The following is a 17,662-nucleotide window of genomic DNA, read 5'->3' as shown; positions in this document are numbered from 1 at the left end:
CGCTTCCGCCGCAGACGGACCAGGAAATGCGGGCCTCTTGGGGGTCATTGGGCCACGACTCGTGACAGTGCGACAGTCTATCGTGTTGTTTACAAAACACATTCGATTACTTTTCAATTGAGTGCCGAGCTTTCGTGCGTCTGCAAGAGAAAAGCTCTCGCTTTTCCCTCTCCTGCCTTGTGGACTTCTTGCCAGGAAATGTGCGGAGTGACTTTCCACGAGACTTGTTGGCCTCTCTCTCTCTCTCTCTCGTGCATTTTCTCTCCGGCGCGCTTCGCTCTCGCGTTGGCTCTGAGGTGGGCTTTCTGTTGTTCGCTCAGTCAGTCTTGCTTTGGCTTCCGTGGCGTGAACACCGCTCGTCGGCGGGAGATTCGCTCGAGTTCATGTGAGTGCGGCTCCTGGCAACATCCCAGCCTCCTGTCCGTGTCAGTGGCCATCCGGCAAGATTTTCCTCTTCGACGTCTTTCAGTCGACCGGCTTCGTGGATCAACGAGGCCCGCCGCCGTCCATGGAGTCCTCCACGTGTCCCAAGAGGTGAGTCCGGGTGCAATTAAAATGCAATTAGCCACCGCTAAGTCGCCGCTGATTGTGCTGATGGTCATTTGGTGAATTTGACTGCGGCGATTTAGTGTCGTCCGCGACACGAGAGCTGCAATTACCGTCCATGTGAGCTTAATTGCGAGCAGCCAATTAGATGCAGAAATGAGAGGCCGTAAATGATCTCTTCGCCCAACTGTGACTTCCTCAATGCAGATAATCTCTCCGGACGGCAGGATTTGTCCGTTCACCTCCTGTTCACTTGCCTTTCAAGTGTAAAATCACGTGGAGTCTCTTCTTGGGCTTTCCAGCGACTTCTCAGCGGCTCAAAGACGGTTTCAAGCGTTTCAAGGGGTGAATCTCTGCAGAAGAAACACTTATTTCATTGCGTTCCACGGATGAATTTCATGTCAGAAATGAAGAATTTCATGAGTTTCGGCGGGAAAAGTTTCAAGTTTTTCCCTTTTTAATAGATTTCGTTCAGTCCTTAGTTGAGATTTTAAGATACTATTTTAAATACAATTCAACTAATAAAATCATGCAAAGAAACTGAAAAACTAAAGAGAGTTCAAGGAAAATTGTTTTGCTTTAAGAAACAATTTTTAAAAATATCGTAACGAAGTTTTGTCGCGAAAGGCCGCTTCCTATTGTCTTTACTGCAAAGGACAGATGCAAGAGCTACTCACCCCTTGACTTGTGACCACTTCGCGACACACTTGTTGCTGTCAAGGCGAGATCATGTCGCAAGAACAAGAATGATGTCGGCAAAGGAGCCGCGAAATTGATGATTTCTGACAAATGACGCTCGGAGTGTGCATTGTGCCTGGCCAGAGCGAGCGTCTTCCTGTGCGAAAGGGGTGAGTGGAGGGCAGGGGCGGAGGCAGACAAGAGGCCGAAGGGCTGGTCGGGAGAAAAAGTGAAGAGAGAAGGAAGTCTCTATAGAAGGCGCATAATTTCCTTCCCTGTCGCTTGTGTACGATGGCCCGCAGGCCTGGCCCGAGATAGGGGAGTGAGTGAGAGAGAAATGATAAAATTTCCCCATCGACCTCAAATTCACCCTCTAACGCGATGGGTAGCTTTCAGGGTTGTAGTTCTTCAAAACAGCCGATAGCACTTTACCGGGGACGTTTCCATTTGCCCTCACACTCTCCCTTTATCTAACGTCAACGAACCCATGGTCGGAGAGTGGACTCGGGCCAAGATCTCGCACACACAAAACTCCGGCGGGGTGTGAGTGCAGCCCGGAAAAATGTTTATTCTAAAATGTCAATTAAATACAAATGGCCAGATGGACTTTGCCACTGACGTATCAAAGGTTTTCGGTGTGCAAATTGGCTCAAGACAGGGCAAATTTTCCCAATGTAATGCAAATCCAATTGGAAATTTAATCATTTGCTCCTGACAAATAATTGATAAATTCACTTGTCTTCCACTTGACTGGAGGATTTGCCTCTCTGATCCACATTTCTCCGCCCCCCTTTGAAAGTGCATCTGATTGTAATCCATGCATGTGAAATTTCCGCATCAATTGCGATGGCAATTGTTTATCATATCACTTGCAAGTGTTGCAAGGAGAGGTGTCTCGAGCACGAGTCTCTGCGGCAATTAGAGTGCAAATTGGGAATTATGGAACATGGAAAAATCACGCTGGGAACATTCCGAGATGATTTTATCAATGCTGAAATTCTCACAGAGCCTCGCAAGCGCTCTCGAGTGATAGCGAGGCAGGGAGAGACCGAAGCTCGCCCGCGGCGCTTATTTCTTCTTCTGCCCATGAACACCTATTGCAAAAATAATGCGTACACTGGTGGATTACAGCGCCTGGTCAGAGAAACGCTCGTGCCGCTGCAAAAGTATGGAATTTCAGCGATAATGCAGAGAATACAGCATTTCCTTTCGTTTCAAGACGCAGCATCGACGGCAAAAGCCTTTGAGTCAGTAGATAAACATTTCAACGACGATTGGATTTAATGCAGTCAAAGCTAAAATCAGGAGTTGTATTGAGAAACTAAAAGAAACACTCCTCTTCTATTTGTGTTTGAAACTGCACTGAGATTCTAAGAATGGGCGGAGCATTTGAACGGGCGTGGCTTCCTTCAACATCGAGGGCAAGAGCCCTTTTAACGACAACTGGGATTTACACAATCAAACCTTTAATTGAAATATTGTAAATCTACAAGCTGTATTAACAAACTAAGAACTCACTTGAAGATTTCCCTGTGAATATTGATTATTTGTGTTTCGAACTGGTGTGATAATCTAAGAGTGGGCGGAGTACTTGAGAGGGCGTGGCTCCCTCGAAGGCAGAGCGTTCAGAGATCATCTCTTTACCCTGCAGAACAAGTTCTTCGGCAGAAGAAACTGCCGTGCTGCTGCTTTCTCGCTCCGGTGCTGTGCGCATTTTCAATACACTGTCAAGCAAACGTGCCCGAGAGTGCATGAAAAAGAGTGATCATGTCGTGAGGCGAGGGGGTAACAGATGGGCGAGGGCCGTGCGGGGACGCTCAATATCCGCGCAGACTTGTCTCTCGCGGCCCGAGGCGGCGCCGGCGGCGACCATTTGTATCGGGTCTTGCATCGGCACGTTTGACATTTTATAATTACGAGAGAAGGGCTGGTAAATTTATGTACTGCGTGCACATGTCTTCCCGCCTCACGGGCACGTCCGACTTGGCGTCTTCGAGCGACGCTTTTTGTCCCGTTCGGAGAAGTCGTTGGCGAAAATTCCGGAGGATTTTCAATTACGCGCGCCAAACGAGCAGATTCGATAAGGCTGAGGTCTCTAATTGGGTCGATCTCTAGCGTGTGGAAGACACTCTCGTTCTCACCTGGGTAATTGTTTCTCAATTAAATTCATGCCCAATCGATGGCTGAGCCACTGATAGTGATGCGCTTATTAACGTGTGACTCTGGGCGATCGCGCTGGCATGAAAGCTCGTTTGTCACTGCGAAGCAGGAGGGAATTATCTGGGAGGGCGCGCTGGACAGTTGTGGCTGCGCTGAGGAGATATTCGCCCCTTTGCGGGGACAGGAATTCTGGAGGCTGTGCTTTCTGGAGCACCGTGGCTCTCTCAATTACTCTTAATGGTGATTATTGCCAGTGACTAATGGACGAGGCTGCGTGTGTGCAGCAGAAGTCAGCGGAGAGATTGTGTCTCCTTGGGTACCGCAGAGTCCCACTTCCACGAGGACCCGTGACACTTCTTACCCACTCGACAACGTGTCATTTGCGTGTGCCCTGAGCTAAAGCGATAATCGTCATCTTCCATGGCATTAAAGCTCCACGATGGTCATGTCCTCTTTTGCGCCTCACCTCCGCCAAGCCACACTCGACACAGAGAGGAGAGTATTTTATTATTACACTTCCCGATGGCACTTTTCGCTCGGATGTGTGCCGTTCGTCCATATAAATAAATTTAAATAATTATCTGCGCACAATTGTTGCCTCTGGGATCGTGAGATTTGAATCTCTCATCGTTGGATGGCTCTTAACATTGCGCACACTCTCTCGGCGCTCTTCCACCGAACTCACCTTCTTCACCACCTTTTTCCCACTCATTCACTCAAGCCCGCAATGACTTAATGCCGCGACCGAAATGTGTAATTCGTCGCTCACTCGCACATGATCGCCATGTGCACTGCTTGTTTGCATCGCGTGCAATTAAAAGTGACTTAAGAGATTTGCGCACTCGCCTCAATTGAAATGACTAATCGCGATCTGCGATCGTCTCAGTGGAAAGTCCAGAGAATTGGAACCACAAAATCACACGAGCTCGCGAATGCGTGAAGATCACAAATTGTGCCCAGGAATTCTTTCCCAAACGTCTTCAATCATTTGCGCACTGAAATGCTTAGAATCGGTGAGGTTTTAGGCACTCTTTCGCCGTCACGAGAGCACCGCGATCGCTCATGAAGGGCCTCGGAGAAAAATGCTCACAGAGAGCATCATGACAATTACATGGGAATTGGAGCGATGGGGCTAAGTGGCAATAATGCAATAATGCTGATTTCCCACGCTTGGCAAATCTTGTCACGGGAATCAATTTTGCCATCCAGGAAAGCAAGGATGGCTTTTTCATCGCATGATTGCATTGCAAATTGGCGCATCGCAAGAGTGTCCACGAATCGATTTCGGGCGGGTGGGCGATAATTTGTCAAAGTCGAGGACCTCGTGTGAGCACACGAATTGTGTGTCTTTTCCCAGACCATTCTGGCCCAGCGATATCATCATCGCGGCATCGCCTCGGGCGCGTCAATTCGCGTACATCAACTCTCAGCAGAACTGTTGGCCTCACAATTGGGCGACGGTTAGATTTTCGGCTGTGCAGTCGGAAAGTGAAAATGCGCGATACATTCGCATCTTTCTGCCCTTCCGAAGGCGCATTAGGCGCTTTAGTGCTGTAATTACATGGCGCATCAACAGGCAAAACACACCAATAGTACCCAGACCGTCTATTTTCACATGCTAAATTGTACGAATTACACGTGTTTTTCCATTCCTCCCCATTATCGTGCTCTCTGGCTGAATCAACCAAGGCCTGGGCGTCTCGAGCATGGGTCGAAATGGAAATTGATTGAGGCCCATTAGATGAGCTACAGTGTAAATTACATAAGTAAAAAGGCATTATGCATAAAATATGTTAATGTTATAGTCAAAGAATTGCAGAGGTTAAGAAACCCAAGATTATTTTTAGTATTGTAGACACCAAAACAGTGGTTTTTATTCAATTCTAATTGCTTACGCACTTCCAACGTCATCTAATCGACTAGAATAGAATGAAACTAGATACTAGATTAAGATTTGAAGGCATTTTTAATAATTGACCACGTAATATTATGATTGTAATAAGGATTAGGATTAAGACCTCGCTGTGTCGGCTGTGTTAGACTTACAGACTTAAGCTTCAGAATATGTGTGGACAATTAAAATAGCTTTCATTTGGCGCAAACAGTATTAAAAAAGATTGATTAGTTTAGTTTTAATTCGCAATCAACCAAAACAGACGACATGTCAAATCTGTCAAACCTTTACAAAATGAACAAACGCCAGTAGAGACATCTATCGACCAGAATATTGTCGTTAGAATATGAACAAAGACAAATTTTTGCAAATAAATGAATTCATGTCACTGATTTATTTCTCAAAAGGATCATGAAATAATGCTTTCTGACTGCAAATCGCGTGCGTAGGAATTCACATTGACACTAATGACGGTTAGGACTCCATTTCTGCTCTTGCCATTCATCAGCTCTGCGGCCTGGCATTGTGTGGACTGAATCTGGGGGCGTTCGTGAGACAATTCGAGGAAAGGGTACTCGAATGGGGATTAATTTAAGAAAATGTTAACCAATGAGCCGGGTAATTTGGCGAAATAGGAATGGCAACAGGCAACTTAATTTAATATATGCGAAAACATCCTCTGCCCGCGGGCCTCAAACATTTCTCTCGTTACGGATGTATCGCACATCTCTTTCGTCATATGTTCGCCCTCTCGGGTCGGCGGGGGGCTTTCTGGAATTTTTAGCTGATGATTTATTAAAAAGTTCTCGTGGCACAACAATAATACCCGACAATCCCGATCTCTCTCTCTCTCTCTCTCTCTCGACTACATGGCATCGAGCGGGGTTTGGGGGCGCGCACGTATGTTATGAGCTGTGTATCGTGTAATGAATGTAATGGGGGAAATTGTGGAAAACTCGGTGCATGCGGAGTCACGCGGCGCGGGGGTGTGAGGATGGAAAATCACATGGAGAGATGGTAATAAATATTTCAAGAGTCTCCCCGGCGCAGAACTAAGAAAGTACAAGGAGAATATTGCGCCACGACGGAGGCTCGAGGCTTCTTCCTCTGCTCGTGTTGAACACATTTTAACATTAATAAATGTGATAAAATTCGAGCGAAAGACTAACGCAGTGCCTAAAAGATTACAACGCCGAGATGGAGCGATGACTCCTCCACATTTGGGGAGTGGTGACACCCAAACTCCCAAGACTTTAAGACACCCGCCGGGCATGTAAAATTAAATGTTTGACGCTAATTCAGTCTCTTTTCTCTCTCCCATTCTTCTTCGCCCAGCTCTTTTTCTTCCGCCGCCCTTTCGTCCCGCGAACAAGGCTCACATTCGCGAGTGCACACACAATGTATGTTTGAAGATCAACATCGCGCGCGCCGCACAAAAGCGACTCCGCCAGAGCCTCGCCAAACATCTTCGCTCCGCGTGCTAAATAAATGCACAAAATCAATTCCAAATCTTTGCCATTCGCTCTCTTTGTCCTCCACAGATTGAGTGGAGCAGGAAATTGAGTGATTAAATGAACAAATGATGTGAAAAAGGCTTCTTTCTTTCGCCATGCTGAGAATGATGCGTTGGAGGAAACTTTTGCGTGAGCTTTTCGCCAGTTTTGTTCTCTGTTAAGTGCATAATAACTTCAAGTTCTTCAAGTATTCCTTATGCTAAAACAGCGTCAAGGGGGAGATGTTATGGTCTGAAGTTGTGTTTAGTTCTATGTAATTTTTAGCACATTATCAAGTTGTAATACAATAATTTCTTCTAATCTTGTTAAAATAGCTGAAAACGTATTTGTTTTCTTATTCTTTTGATTCATAACCTAACAATTTATTTAAAATTCGTCTACGATTTTCTTTTTTTTAACCAACTTCTCTTTCATTCTATTCTTCTTTCTAGAAATGAAAGAATGTAACATGGAATAGAGTTTTCAGTCACAATATTTTCCCCTTGACGCACGTGAGTTGCATTTGCAATTTCGCCGTAATTGGCGGCAAAATAAATCATCCTGCGACCGTCCCAATATCGCGTGAAGTGCGCACAAGTGCAGAACGAGAGAGTCCAATTGAATCATTTAATTAGCGGCCATGCGATCGCGAAGATCAGGTGTGAAGTCTCAAATGTTCGCCTATTTATGCGAATTTAATGCCACCATAAATCAGCGCGACCGCGAGTTGGCGAGCACGCAAATCGCGGGCGCGGAGACTCGCTCGAGGGACGCAGGGACAGTAGCAGGAGAGCCTTTGTGGCGCGTCGTGAGGCCGGGATTCTAATGGTCAGCGCATGTTCCCGGTGCGAAGACATAAAATATCAAATTCTCAGGCCTCGCATCGCAAGTGGGAGAAATCCTTGGGGTCTCTCGAAGAGTCGTGGCCGATGCAAAAATGCAAGTCTTCACCACCTTCGGGTGTGTTATTTGCGAAATGAAATGAAACTTTATTGTTGCTCATAGAGCGACATTGTAAATTCCCTCCGCCGAGAGTTTGATGGTTTTCGACTGCGAGGCAGAGCGAGAGTCTCCGCGCGCGGAATATCGTGAAAGGCCGGCGGTGATCGCGACTCCGCCGTGAGACTCAAGCGCGCAACTTATGGGATATCAGCCCAATAAACGAGGTCCGGAGCGAGAGAGGGCAGGCTCGGCGCGGCGCGTTTGGAAATTCCGCCGCGAGACAACTCATGTGATCTACCCAAGTGCCGAGTTTTCGCACACACACGCGCGCGGGCCGCGGAGGGCCGGGACGGGGCCAAGAGACAAACGCGGGGAATATGGAGGTGACTTGATTATTCAATAACGGTGGAGTTATTGCAAAATTGCTGAATTCTTCACCTGCAGCTCACTCGCGGCTGACTTACTGCTGCGGCTCTCGAAATTCACGATCCTCTCGAGGGGCTTCTGTGACGCAAAAACCTCCTAAAACCATCCGCAGACGGAGCCACTCAGCCTGACCAATGGCCAACGTGGCGTCCGATAAGACGCGATGCACTCTGAGAAACTACAGGACTAGAGAAGAGTCTTAATCATGTTTATTTTGCAGTTTAAGTGCCGAATGTTCGTGCTTTTGAGAAGAAGAAGGAATAAAGATCGAAATATGCTTTGTAAAAATCATCACTAACGGGTCGTTGCAACTTTGATTCAATAAAATTTGAAATAAACTGTCAAAGTTATGAATTCGTAAAACCGCGGAAACCAGAGCATTAATGCCATTTTTCAAGGTACAAAGGACTGTGAGATTAGCGCTGTCTGAGCGGAAAATGACTTTTCCAATGAGTGAGAATCTTTAGTGACACTTTGGAGTGGATTTTAGAGATTACTTGTAAAAAGTTAAGGAAATTACGGGGATTCTCAAAGGTATTATAACACTATAAACACCGTCTCAGCAATTATATTTTCCCCCCTCAATAATCTCGTGCGAAGGGCTCTCGAGAGGGAGGCAAACACACCCTTCTTGTCAGCACCTGATACTTCCTCTGTACACAGCATCGCTGCCTCGCCTGTTTGATCAGCAGAGTCAGGTGCTGCTGTCTGCCACGCTTTTCACCGCCCCCGCTTTTGGGAATAGTTTCGACTGTCTGGTGGAAATTTTAACATTTAACTTGGGGATTGCACGCCACATTTCTGCACCGCAACCCCAGGAAGTTCTTTTGTATGATGTTTCAGATGAGAACACGAGAATATTCATTTTTACCACCCCACATAATTATCAGGTGATGTGCTTTAAGAGCGCTCTCCGAATCTCTATTGCGCTGCGGGCTCAATCATATTGTTGAGTAAGTTGTATTGTTATTTGCAAGATTATCGGGAAATGCGCTTTCTAAATAGGATTCAATAGAGTTTTTTTTTATCCGAGAGGAAGCAAAACATGACTAGAATCTTCACTCTGCGCCTCTCGATGCTGAGCCGGGTTGGATTGCTAATTAATTAGTGGGTGAATGTTATAGTTTTACTAGTTTAATCCCAACTTGGCAATTGTACTCTTTTTTGCACGGCTCTGTGTGTGTGGCGTGTTTTGGGGGGTGGATTTGTGCCAACAAGGAAATCTGCACATCACGAGCAGATGGGGAACTGTCGTGAGCTTTTCAAGCTTTTCCAGCTGTGGATGTGGAAAGTTTGGCTGTTTTGGGTGGTGTTGCTTCCACTGCTTCGCCGTGAATTAACTGGACTTTTGACAGGCTGTAGTGATTGGAAGGCGGTTCGGGGCGAGTGAGTGTGTGGTGGAAAATGCTGGTGATGCTGGCATTTTCCACCACACATCAACCACAGGTGGGCAAGTGCAAATTCAATTTAAATTGGCCAACAAATCCCCACGAACAATCGCTCACACCACTTTATTACAACTGATGAGTTTCGGCGATGCTGTGAAGGAAGCAATTGACCGAATCATTCCTGTGTATCCTTCGTCAATCAATTACAGCTGACCCCCGTTCGCCACTATCAAAACCACCCTCGGGCCTTATCAACACTCAACAGATTACACAATAAGCACTTATGTCGCTCGTGCAGGCGACAGTGCGAGGACAATGGATGTGCCAGATGAATAATTACTTAACTCGCCACCTCTTTATGTCAATTTGGGCGAGATGGGGAGGAATTTTCTGCATATGGAGCGGCGGAGAGGTCATGGAAATTCAATTAGGAATATTGTTTGCGAATTTTCATGCTCACCAGCTTCAATGACACACTGCAAAGTCAATTGTGCGCCTCAATAGGATATTAGAAAATTTATATGATATCAGTGACCAATTCGATCAATGTTCTCACATGAAAAGCGACAATAGAGGAAAATTTGTGACAAGATTCTGCAAGAAATGAATTATTTATTATTAAATCGAATTGGAGTCATTTTTCCAACCCATCACAATTCGTATGTATGATTGAGGAATCGCTCCAAAGGAGTGACGTTTTCCGAGACAGCAAACCCTTGGCTATAACTGGAAGGGATGTAAAATGGGACACACATTTTCATTGAGCCCGAAGTGATGGAATTTAAAGTAGCCCCAGAATATCAATGGACATTTCGCCCCAGAATAAGGTATTGTTTTCTCGGGAGAACTTTCGCAAATTAGGGGACTTGAATAAATACAGAGGTCATTCAGAATCTAAATACCATCCCTCTATTTCGCCACACTGCCAACAGATGACGGAGAGCGCCTTGCAGAGGTGGAGAGAAGAAAAAGAAGTGAATTCGGCTGAGAGGAAAAAAAGAGAGATGGATGTTAAAGCGGAAGGGAGGAAATTCTGATGGTTTTCCGCAGGCTTCGGCGGCGCCTGGTGTGCCACAACAAAAGGGCCTGAGCAAGGGTAACTTTTGGACAAGAGCATGGTCGCAATGGAGTTCCTTAAATAAACATTTCGCGCTCTCATTGTTTGCATCTTCCATATCCTCTTCCACCGGCGCACAAAATAATACATTTTAATAAAACAAATGTGGATAGTGTGGGTGGGCGGCTTGTTCCCAACATTTAAACACCACCTATCCCCTTGGGTCACTCACCGCACCTCTTGTGCTCTCATCCGGAGCTCGGATGGCTCTCACAAGGAGCTCTGAATGGGGTGCAGGCCATTGTGAGAGCGCCCTTCGCCCCCAATTCGGGGGTGGGCGGTAATTTTCAAATATGTACCAAAGACTTTGCCCAAACACTGGGCTTTTTGTTCAGCACGTTCTGAAGAGAGTTCCCAGAATCACAAGCTTCTGCCCTGGCTTATTAAAGCCCATGCTTTTTGACCGTGTTCGAAGCCAAGGGGTGAAAAACTGTTCCGCTCACGATGCACTTTTCTGTGGAAAGAAATTGTATTTACTTTTTGTAAGAAGTTTAATAGTCCAAAGAGTAATTTTTATAGTGTCTGTGGGAAATTATTCTGTTTCAAAACTATTAAGATGAGATTTTGATAATTTTTTTTCATAATTTAGATTATTATTCTCTGAATTGTCTTAAGACTTCACGTTTTTTGTATCAAAAGAATAAACATTTGCGATTTCAGACCATTAAATACTGAAAATATTGTCATTTTAGAATTTTTTGTGATTATTATTCTATTTTGAAAGTTTAAAAAAATATTTTGATTGAAATTTTGTATGATGTTTATGAATATATTTATTAAAATTCCGCATACTTAATTGTATTACAGCGTAAATGCCTATTTAATATTTTTTAAATCTTTAAATTCACTGAATAAAAATTTAAAATTGTTTTCACTGTGAAAGACACAATATTTACATCGCGAACAAATCTAAACTCTTGTAATCTTCTCATGTTTATCATCACCTCGTGGAAAGAAGAGCAAGAAGAAGTGGTGCGAAGTGCGCTTCTTGTGATTCACACGACCATTTGCAGATGATCTGCGACTCCTTCGGACGCTTCTCAAATTGGAAATCCACCCACGCGCCCATAAACACTCGCCCAGCTAATCTGTGGCGCGGAAGAAAGTTCAGTAGCCAAATTGGCCAGATAATGCCGTGGTCGAATTTCTATTTGCACTAAATTTGCGCAGGTGATGTCGGAAGGTGGGCCGCGCTAAATTAGACCCTGTGCAGCGCCGAGATTTGCGATACGGCGGCCGCAGAGTATCTGCGGTTGTGGCATATGAGATCGCTGGGCATTTGAAGCGGGCGCGCGGGCAAAATTTCGATCATAATTCACGTCCACTTTGTTGCCGTGGGTGTTAAATTTTGATTAATAATCTATCGCTGTATAAATCTCCCGGTATAAATATGCCACAAACTGAAGTTATTTTATTATTTATATGCATTTCCAATGGATTTGTAATGTATTTATGAATTGTGCGGCGGCGGCCATGGCAAATTGTTGTGGTCGTGGTGTTAGTTGCAAATTCGATTAAAATAAAATGCATAAATGCATCCAATGTGAATTTCAATACATCATCCGCGGCCGCGCCGTGCTCAGGCCGAAAAAAGCCCTCAAACTCCGCGCACTCATGAAAAATTCCTCATCTCCAGTTGCACCACAATTTTCCCGGCACTTTTCCGCGCGGGAACCGCGGTGAAGGCGAGTTCTTGGCGCGGCAACATTAGTGGAAAATACCAGCGAGAGGTCTTTTCACTATGGCGGAATTATTATGCATTAAAATGTAAATTTAATAAATGGCGAAAAGACTTTATCAAGTTTCAACTAAAATTCCCGAGCATCACCGCGCGAACGATGTGGGGTGGGCTTTGAATTTGATATTAAGGTGCATTACCGGTGCTTTTTAGACGCCCCATTGAGAGCTTTTTCGTCATTGAAGAGCTTATAAGTGATGCGAGGCGCTTATCTTTGGTGGGATTTAATTTAGCCGGAGCGCTTCGCAAGCTCTTGGCTCGTCTGGGTGAGGAAGAAGGAGAGCCTCGAGCGTCTTCTTTGCAACTTTTTCACCTAGGGAAGTTGTTTCAGGACAGGTGAGAGGTATTGATGCATAATATTGGCAAAATTAACACGCGAAATGAGTTGAATATTTATAATGCTGTTCGTCAGTTTGACTTTAAGAATGCCAATTGCCTTAAACATGACGCATTGTTGAGCGAAATACTGGGGAAACGGGTGAATTTGGGCGGAGCGTCGCAGTGGGCGGAGCGAAAGAAACTCTCCTGCAGCCTTCAAACCACTTTGGCTGCTGAGAAGAGGCTGCAATTGTCCGGTCAGGCACTGTTACGGGTAGTTTTGGCAACGATGAAATGAGAGTTGAAGCACGTGAGAGAAGGAGAGGCAAAAAAATCCATAGGAAACTCGCGTTTTTGTATGGGCAGAGAAATACCCTGAGAGCAGCTCCTTCCTCTCTGTGTGTCTGCGTTTTTGCAGGCGCGCTATATATCTCGGTCCCAGAGAAACAAGATCGCCCCGAGGCGGTAGAAACTGACGGCGCCGCGGGCTATTGAAGGGCCCCTCCATCCGCATTCGTGTTTCGCATTTTATGTCGAGTGCGGAGGAACGAAAAATCCCACCGGCCCGAGGCGGTTTTCATTTATTTCTCCGGACCCCGTGCTGGAGATGCCATTACTTTTCGCAGCACAAAAGCCCAGCAGCGAGGAGGCGCGTCTCAGGGAATTCAGTTTTAATTTGTCCAAAGGTATTTTGTCATTCCTCTTTCATGTAATTTCATTACACATGACTCCCATTCTGTGTAAGTTTCTTGCAAAATTTAATATCATAGCCCTCTATCCGACCCATTAACGCACGCATGGTGACTTCTTATGAATTTGCTCAGCACACATCGCTCAACTTTTGTCATATAGACTCTTCTCCTTACGCGACTTCGCCCAGGATTTCGCTTTAAACTTCTTCCACTCACTATTGCGCGAAGCTCATATTTTCATTAAGTGCTGAATCAACTTCGGGACAAAGTTCTCACGCCGCGACTTTCCCATCATTCACCACACTTTCTGGCTACTGGTCTTCCTGCTCGCGAGTCCACTTTATATCGCCTTATTTACGACTCACGCTCAAGAGAACCTTATCAGGCGCGCCCATAAATCCCCAGACAGACTCCCACTCGGCACAGACCAAATCGGCGCGCTCCCACAGTCAATTCGCACCCAGTGAAGAAATGTGTGAAGTCTCCACGAGGAGACTCGCCTGCTAAGGCAGCAAAGCGATGATTTTATAGGGAAATGTTGGAAAAGAGCTAAAAGTAGACACGATTTGTCCCGGTTCCGGTGCGTTTCTGTTGAATAAGTTCAGTGAGTTTGAATGAAAATGCGAAGAAATTGACAATTGTGGGCGGAGCTTATGAGTGGGCGGGGCTTAAGAAACTCTTTCCCAATCTCTAAAATTCTGATATGTTCAGAAAGTTAAGAAAGGAGGAAATTGGTGTATTTAAATTAGTTATAATGACTCAAAGTGTGTGGATTCTTCTTCCTTTCTGTTGTTTTTCTTTGCGCACAAGATCCTGGCCAGCGCTTGAGAGTTCTTCCGCCAGCAAATCGCCCTCATCCATTTCTCGAGTGAAATCAATTATTTCCTCCACCGCAAGTGTGATAAAGATCCACTCTTATATATTGTGTGTGAGAGCGCAAATTTAATTTAACTCTATTTGATGTCTCTGGAGGACACCAAAACTCATCAGTTTATGTAAATAGAGGCGCACATTGAGCCGAAAAACATATTCTTTTGCCATATTTAATTGCCTCCATGCTTTATTTACAATTTAAATTCCTGTTGTGCTTTCGCGTTCGTCATCTTGAGTGGGCCTCTCGGGCCGCAATTTAATTACAGCCCTCCTTTTCGGCGGGGAGGGAGTTCAGCATCCCAGGTGAGATATCGCGGGATAAATTATTTGTTTTATTTCGACAGCGTGTCATTGTCTCTGTGGCGGAATCGTGGAGAGCCGCGAGCAATGCAGATATGCATCAATGGGAATAATTTTTGGAGCAAATTATTGTGTCGCGCTCTGTTGGGCCTCCTTTTAAATAAAATACCAATTTGCCCAATGCCTTCGGGAGGCTTTATTTCAGTTTGGATCGCATTAATATCGATTCAGTCGCTGAAATGGTAATTAAACAATCCTTCTTCTCCCTTGTTTGCACTCAACCAGCAGTCAATTGGCGCATATTCGACAGATCTTCAACGAGCTCATCACGATTCGCAGCGATATTTTGCGCGGAAAGAGTCAAAAATTATTTTAATTATATCACGGAGAGCCAAAAACAGGGATGAAGATATGGCGCTGTTGGAAAAATGCCCCGGAGTTGTTGATTATGAAAAATTTAAATCACATCCCTGGAGTGATATTATTAATTTAAATGTACATAGAGGAAAATTTTCCCAAACATACGAATATTTAGCCAAGTTTTGTTGATAAAATGAAAAGATTCAAATGGAAATTTCATGTGTAATAGAGAGAAAATCAGAGGAAAATGTGTGGAAGTTGGCAAATATTTAAAGAGGCAAATGTATGTTTGAAAGCTCTTCCCTGCGAGAGCTTTCATTATATCACATCCCCATCAGAGGAATGTGTGTGTGTGTGTGTTTTACTTGCTGAAGATATTTTTCACTGAATTTTTTGCAGACTTAATTGAATTTACACCTGCATTTGCTTTTATCGGCGACGATCAGCAGAGTGTGGATGTAAGAAATCATGTGTTTTTTCACTCAAACATCCAATTTTCCTCTCTCGCTCCCGCGGAGGAAACTGTGAATGAAAGTATACGGGTGAAATTGATTTTTCTCTCCCGCCATCTGGCAAAATCAACTTCGAAAGTGACAAAACAACCGTCAGAGTGGGTGGGAGAGCTTCCCCGATCACCCACTTTTGAGGAAACATCTCACACAACATTGACGAGCTCTCCGGAGCCGCACAACGTGATAAGATATTACTCAATTACACAGTTCTACAGATAATTCATACAGGCCGTGGGCAATTTTTAATGAGATGGTTGCTTTATGGTGTGCTGCCGCACTCTCTTTCTTGCCTCCTCAGCCGTCAGCTCCCATTCTTTTCCGCACCATCGCATGGCGGATTGCAAAACTCCTTGTTAGCATTTCGCGCAAAGCCTCCCCGTTGGGCGCCGCAATTGACCGCCAACTCTCTCCCAATTGCAGGCGAAAGTGCGACATGGATCGCAGCGATCGCGACAGGGACTTGAAGCCGCTGGAGCCGCGGGATCTGTCCGCCGCCGCCGGCCGCCTCTTCCCCAGCGCCCAGATCAAGATCAGCACCTCGCCCACCACGTCGCCCACCATGTCCAACTCCTCCTCGCCCACGCCGCCCTCGGGCCAGGGCCCCATCTCGCCGGCCGTGAGCTCCGGCGGCGGCAGCTACCTGCATGCCAACCACAAGCCCATCTCGGGCATCCCCTGCGTCGCCGCGGCGTCCAGATACACGGCGCCGGTGCACATCGACGTGGGCGGAACGATCTACACGAGCTCCCTGGAGACGCTCACCAAGTGAGTAATAGGCCTGAATGACCCGAAACTAACCCATTTCTAACCAAAAACTAACTCTTCATGTTCCTTCCTCTTTAGATACCCGGACTCGAGGTTGGCCAAGCTCTTCAACGGCAGCATCCCAATTGTCCTGGACTCCTTGAAGCAGCACTACTTCATCGACCGCGACGGCATGATGTTCAGACATATCCTCAACTTCATGAGGAATTCCAAACTCCTGATAGCTGAAGACTTCTCCGATCTCGATCTGCTTCTGGAGGAGGCCAGGTTTTTCGACATTGGCCGTAAGGAATCCCTAGACTCTTCATCCTGATCTCTGATGGTTAACTTTCCCTTCCGTTGCAGCCATGATCCGACAATTGGAGCAGATGAAGAAGGAGCGCCTTCGCAACGGAACTGCCAGCACTTCGTCCCCTCCGCCGCCGACCAGCAGCCGGATCAAGGGTCGAACCAGCCTCGCGGACGTGTTCGAGATCGTGGCGCTGCACATTTCCCCGGATCTGGGCGAGAGGATCATGCTGTCGGCCGAGCGGTCGCTGCTGGACGAGATCTTCCCGGAGGCGCAGCAGGCCGTGCTGGACGCGCGCAGCGGCGTGTCGTGGAACCAGCTGGACGGGCGGCAGGTGATCCGCTTCCCGCTGAACGGCTACTGCAAGCTGAACTCCGTTCAGGTGCTGACGCGCCTCCTGAACGCCGGCTTCACGGTGGAGGCCAGCACGGGCGGCGGCGTGGAGGGACAGCAGTTCAGCGAGTATCTGCTCGTCCGCAAGATCTCTATGTGATAATGGTGAGCCGCAAGACCACTCAGCCCTCGACTCACGCCCAGTCTCACGAGCAGGAGAGCGTCTAAACGAATATTCATGTTTCCTAACTAGTAGTACTGAAGAGGTGGCGACAGTGAGTGGACAGACTGTAGGACATTTCCCTTAAGATAAGAGACCACGAGAATGACAGAACTTTAGTCAACATTGGCGATAGATTGCTTCACCAGTGGCTAGGATAAGACACACTTGACACTGTCTAGGATTTATGAGTTTATTTAACTTAGTTGTAACCGAACATTAAGTGAAATCCAGGAAGAATTCGTATTAAGATTTCGTGTATGCACTCTATATAGAAGGTATTCTCTTAATTTTAAGAGTTGTTAGGACATTTCTTATGTTTTTGAAAATATGGCATTTTATAAATAAAAAAAGACATTTCTGTAGTTCTGTAACATCACAAAGATAATTCTTTATTAAATAAAGATTCTATTCCTCTTGCAAATGACTTCCTAATTATTCTAACAATGCGATTTAGAGAATTTTATATTGAAATTTTTTCTTTTGTCAACGAATGAAAAACAATCAAAAGTAATTTACAGAGAAAAATCAGTCACAAATATGAAAATTAAATCCAATACTAAAACAGTTTGTAGGCTTAACAATAGTTCTTAAACTCCAAAACATGGAAATATTATT

General features: G+C 45.6%; 1 protein-coding gene across 1 annotated transcript; it reads left to right on the top strand.

Moving 5' to 3' along the window:
• Positions 1-333: 333 nt before the first annotated feature.
• LOC132261199 (BTB/POZ domain-containing protein Tiwaz) lies at positions 334-17,457 on the top strand. The gene is made up of 4 exons (XM_059759831.1): positions 334-534; positions 15,858-16,202; positions 16,281-16,486; positions 16,548-17,457. The coding sequence occupies exons 1-4, from the start codon at positions 509-511 to the stop codon at positions 16,982-16,984; spliced, it is 1,014 nt and encodes a 337-aa protein (XP_059615814.1). The 5' UTR covers positions 334-508; the 3' UTR covers positions 16,985-17,457.
• Positions 17,458-17,662: the final 205 nt, after the last annotated feature.

The sequence above is a fragment of the Phlebotomus argentipes genome, unplaced genomic scaffold, assembly GCF_947086385.1.
Source record: "Phlebotomus argentipes unplaced genomic scaffold, Phlebotomus argentipes genome assembly scaffold_18, whole genome shotgun sequence".
NCBI classification, from domain to species: domain Eukaryota; kingdom Metazoa; phylum Arthropoda; class Insecta; order Diptera; family Psychodidae; genus Phlebotomus; species Phlebotomus argentipes.
Note: the sequence above shows the minus strand (reverse complement) of the source record. Positions and strands in the feature narration are given on the sequence as shown.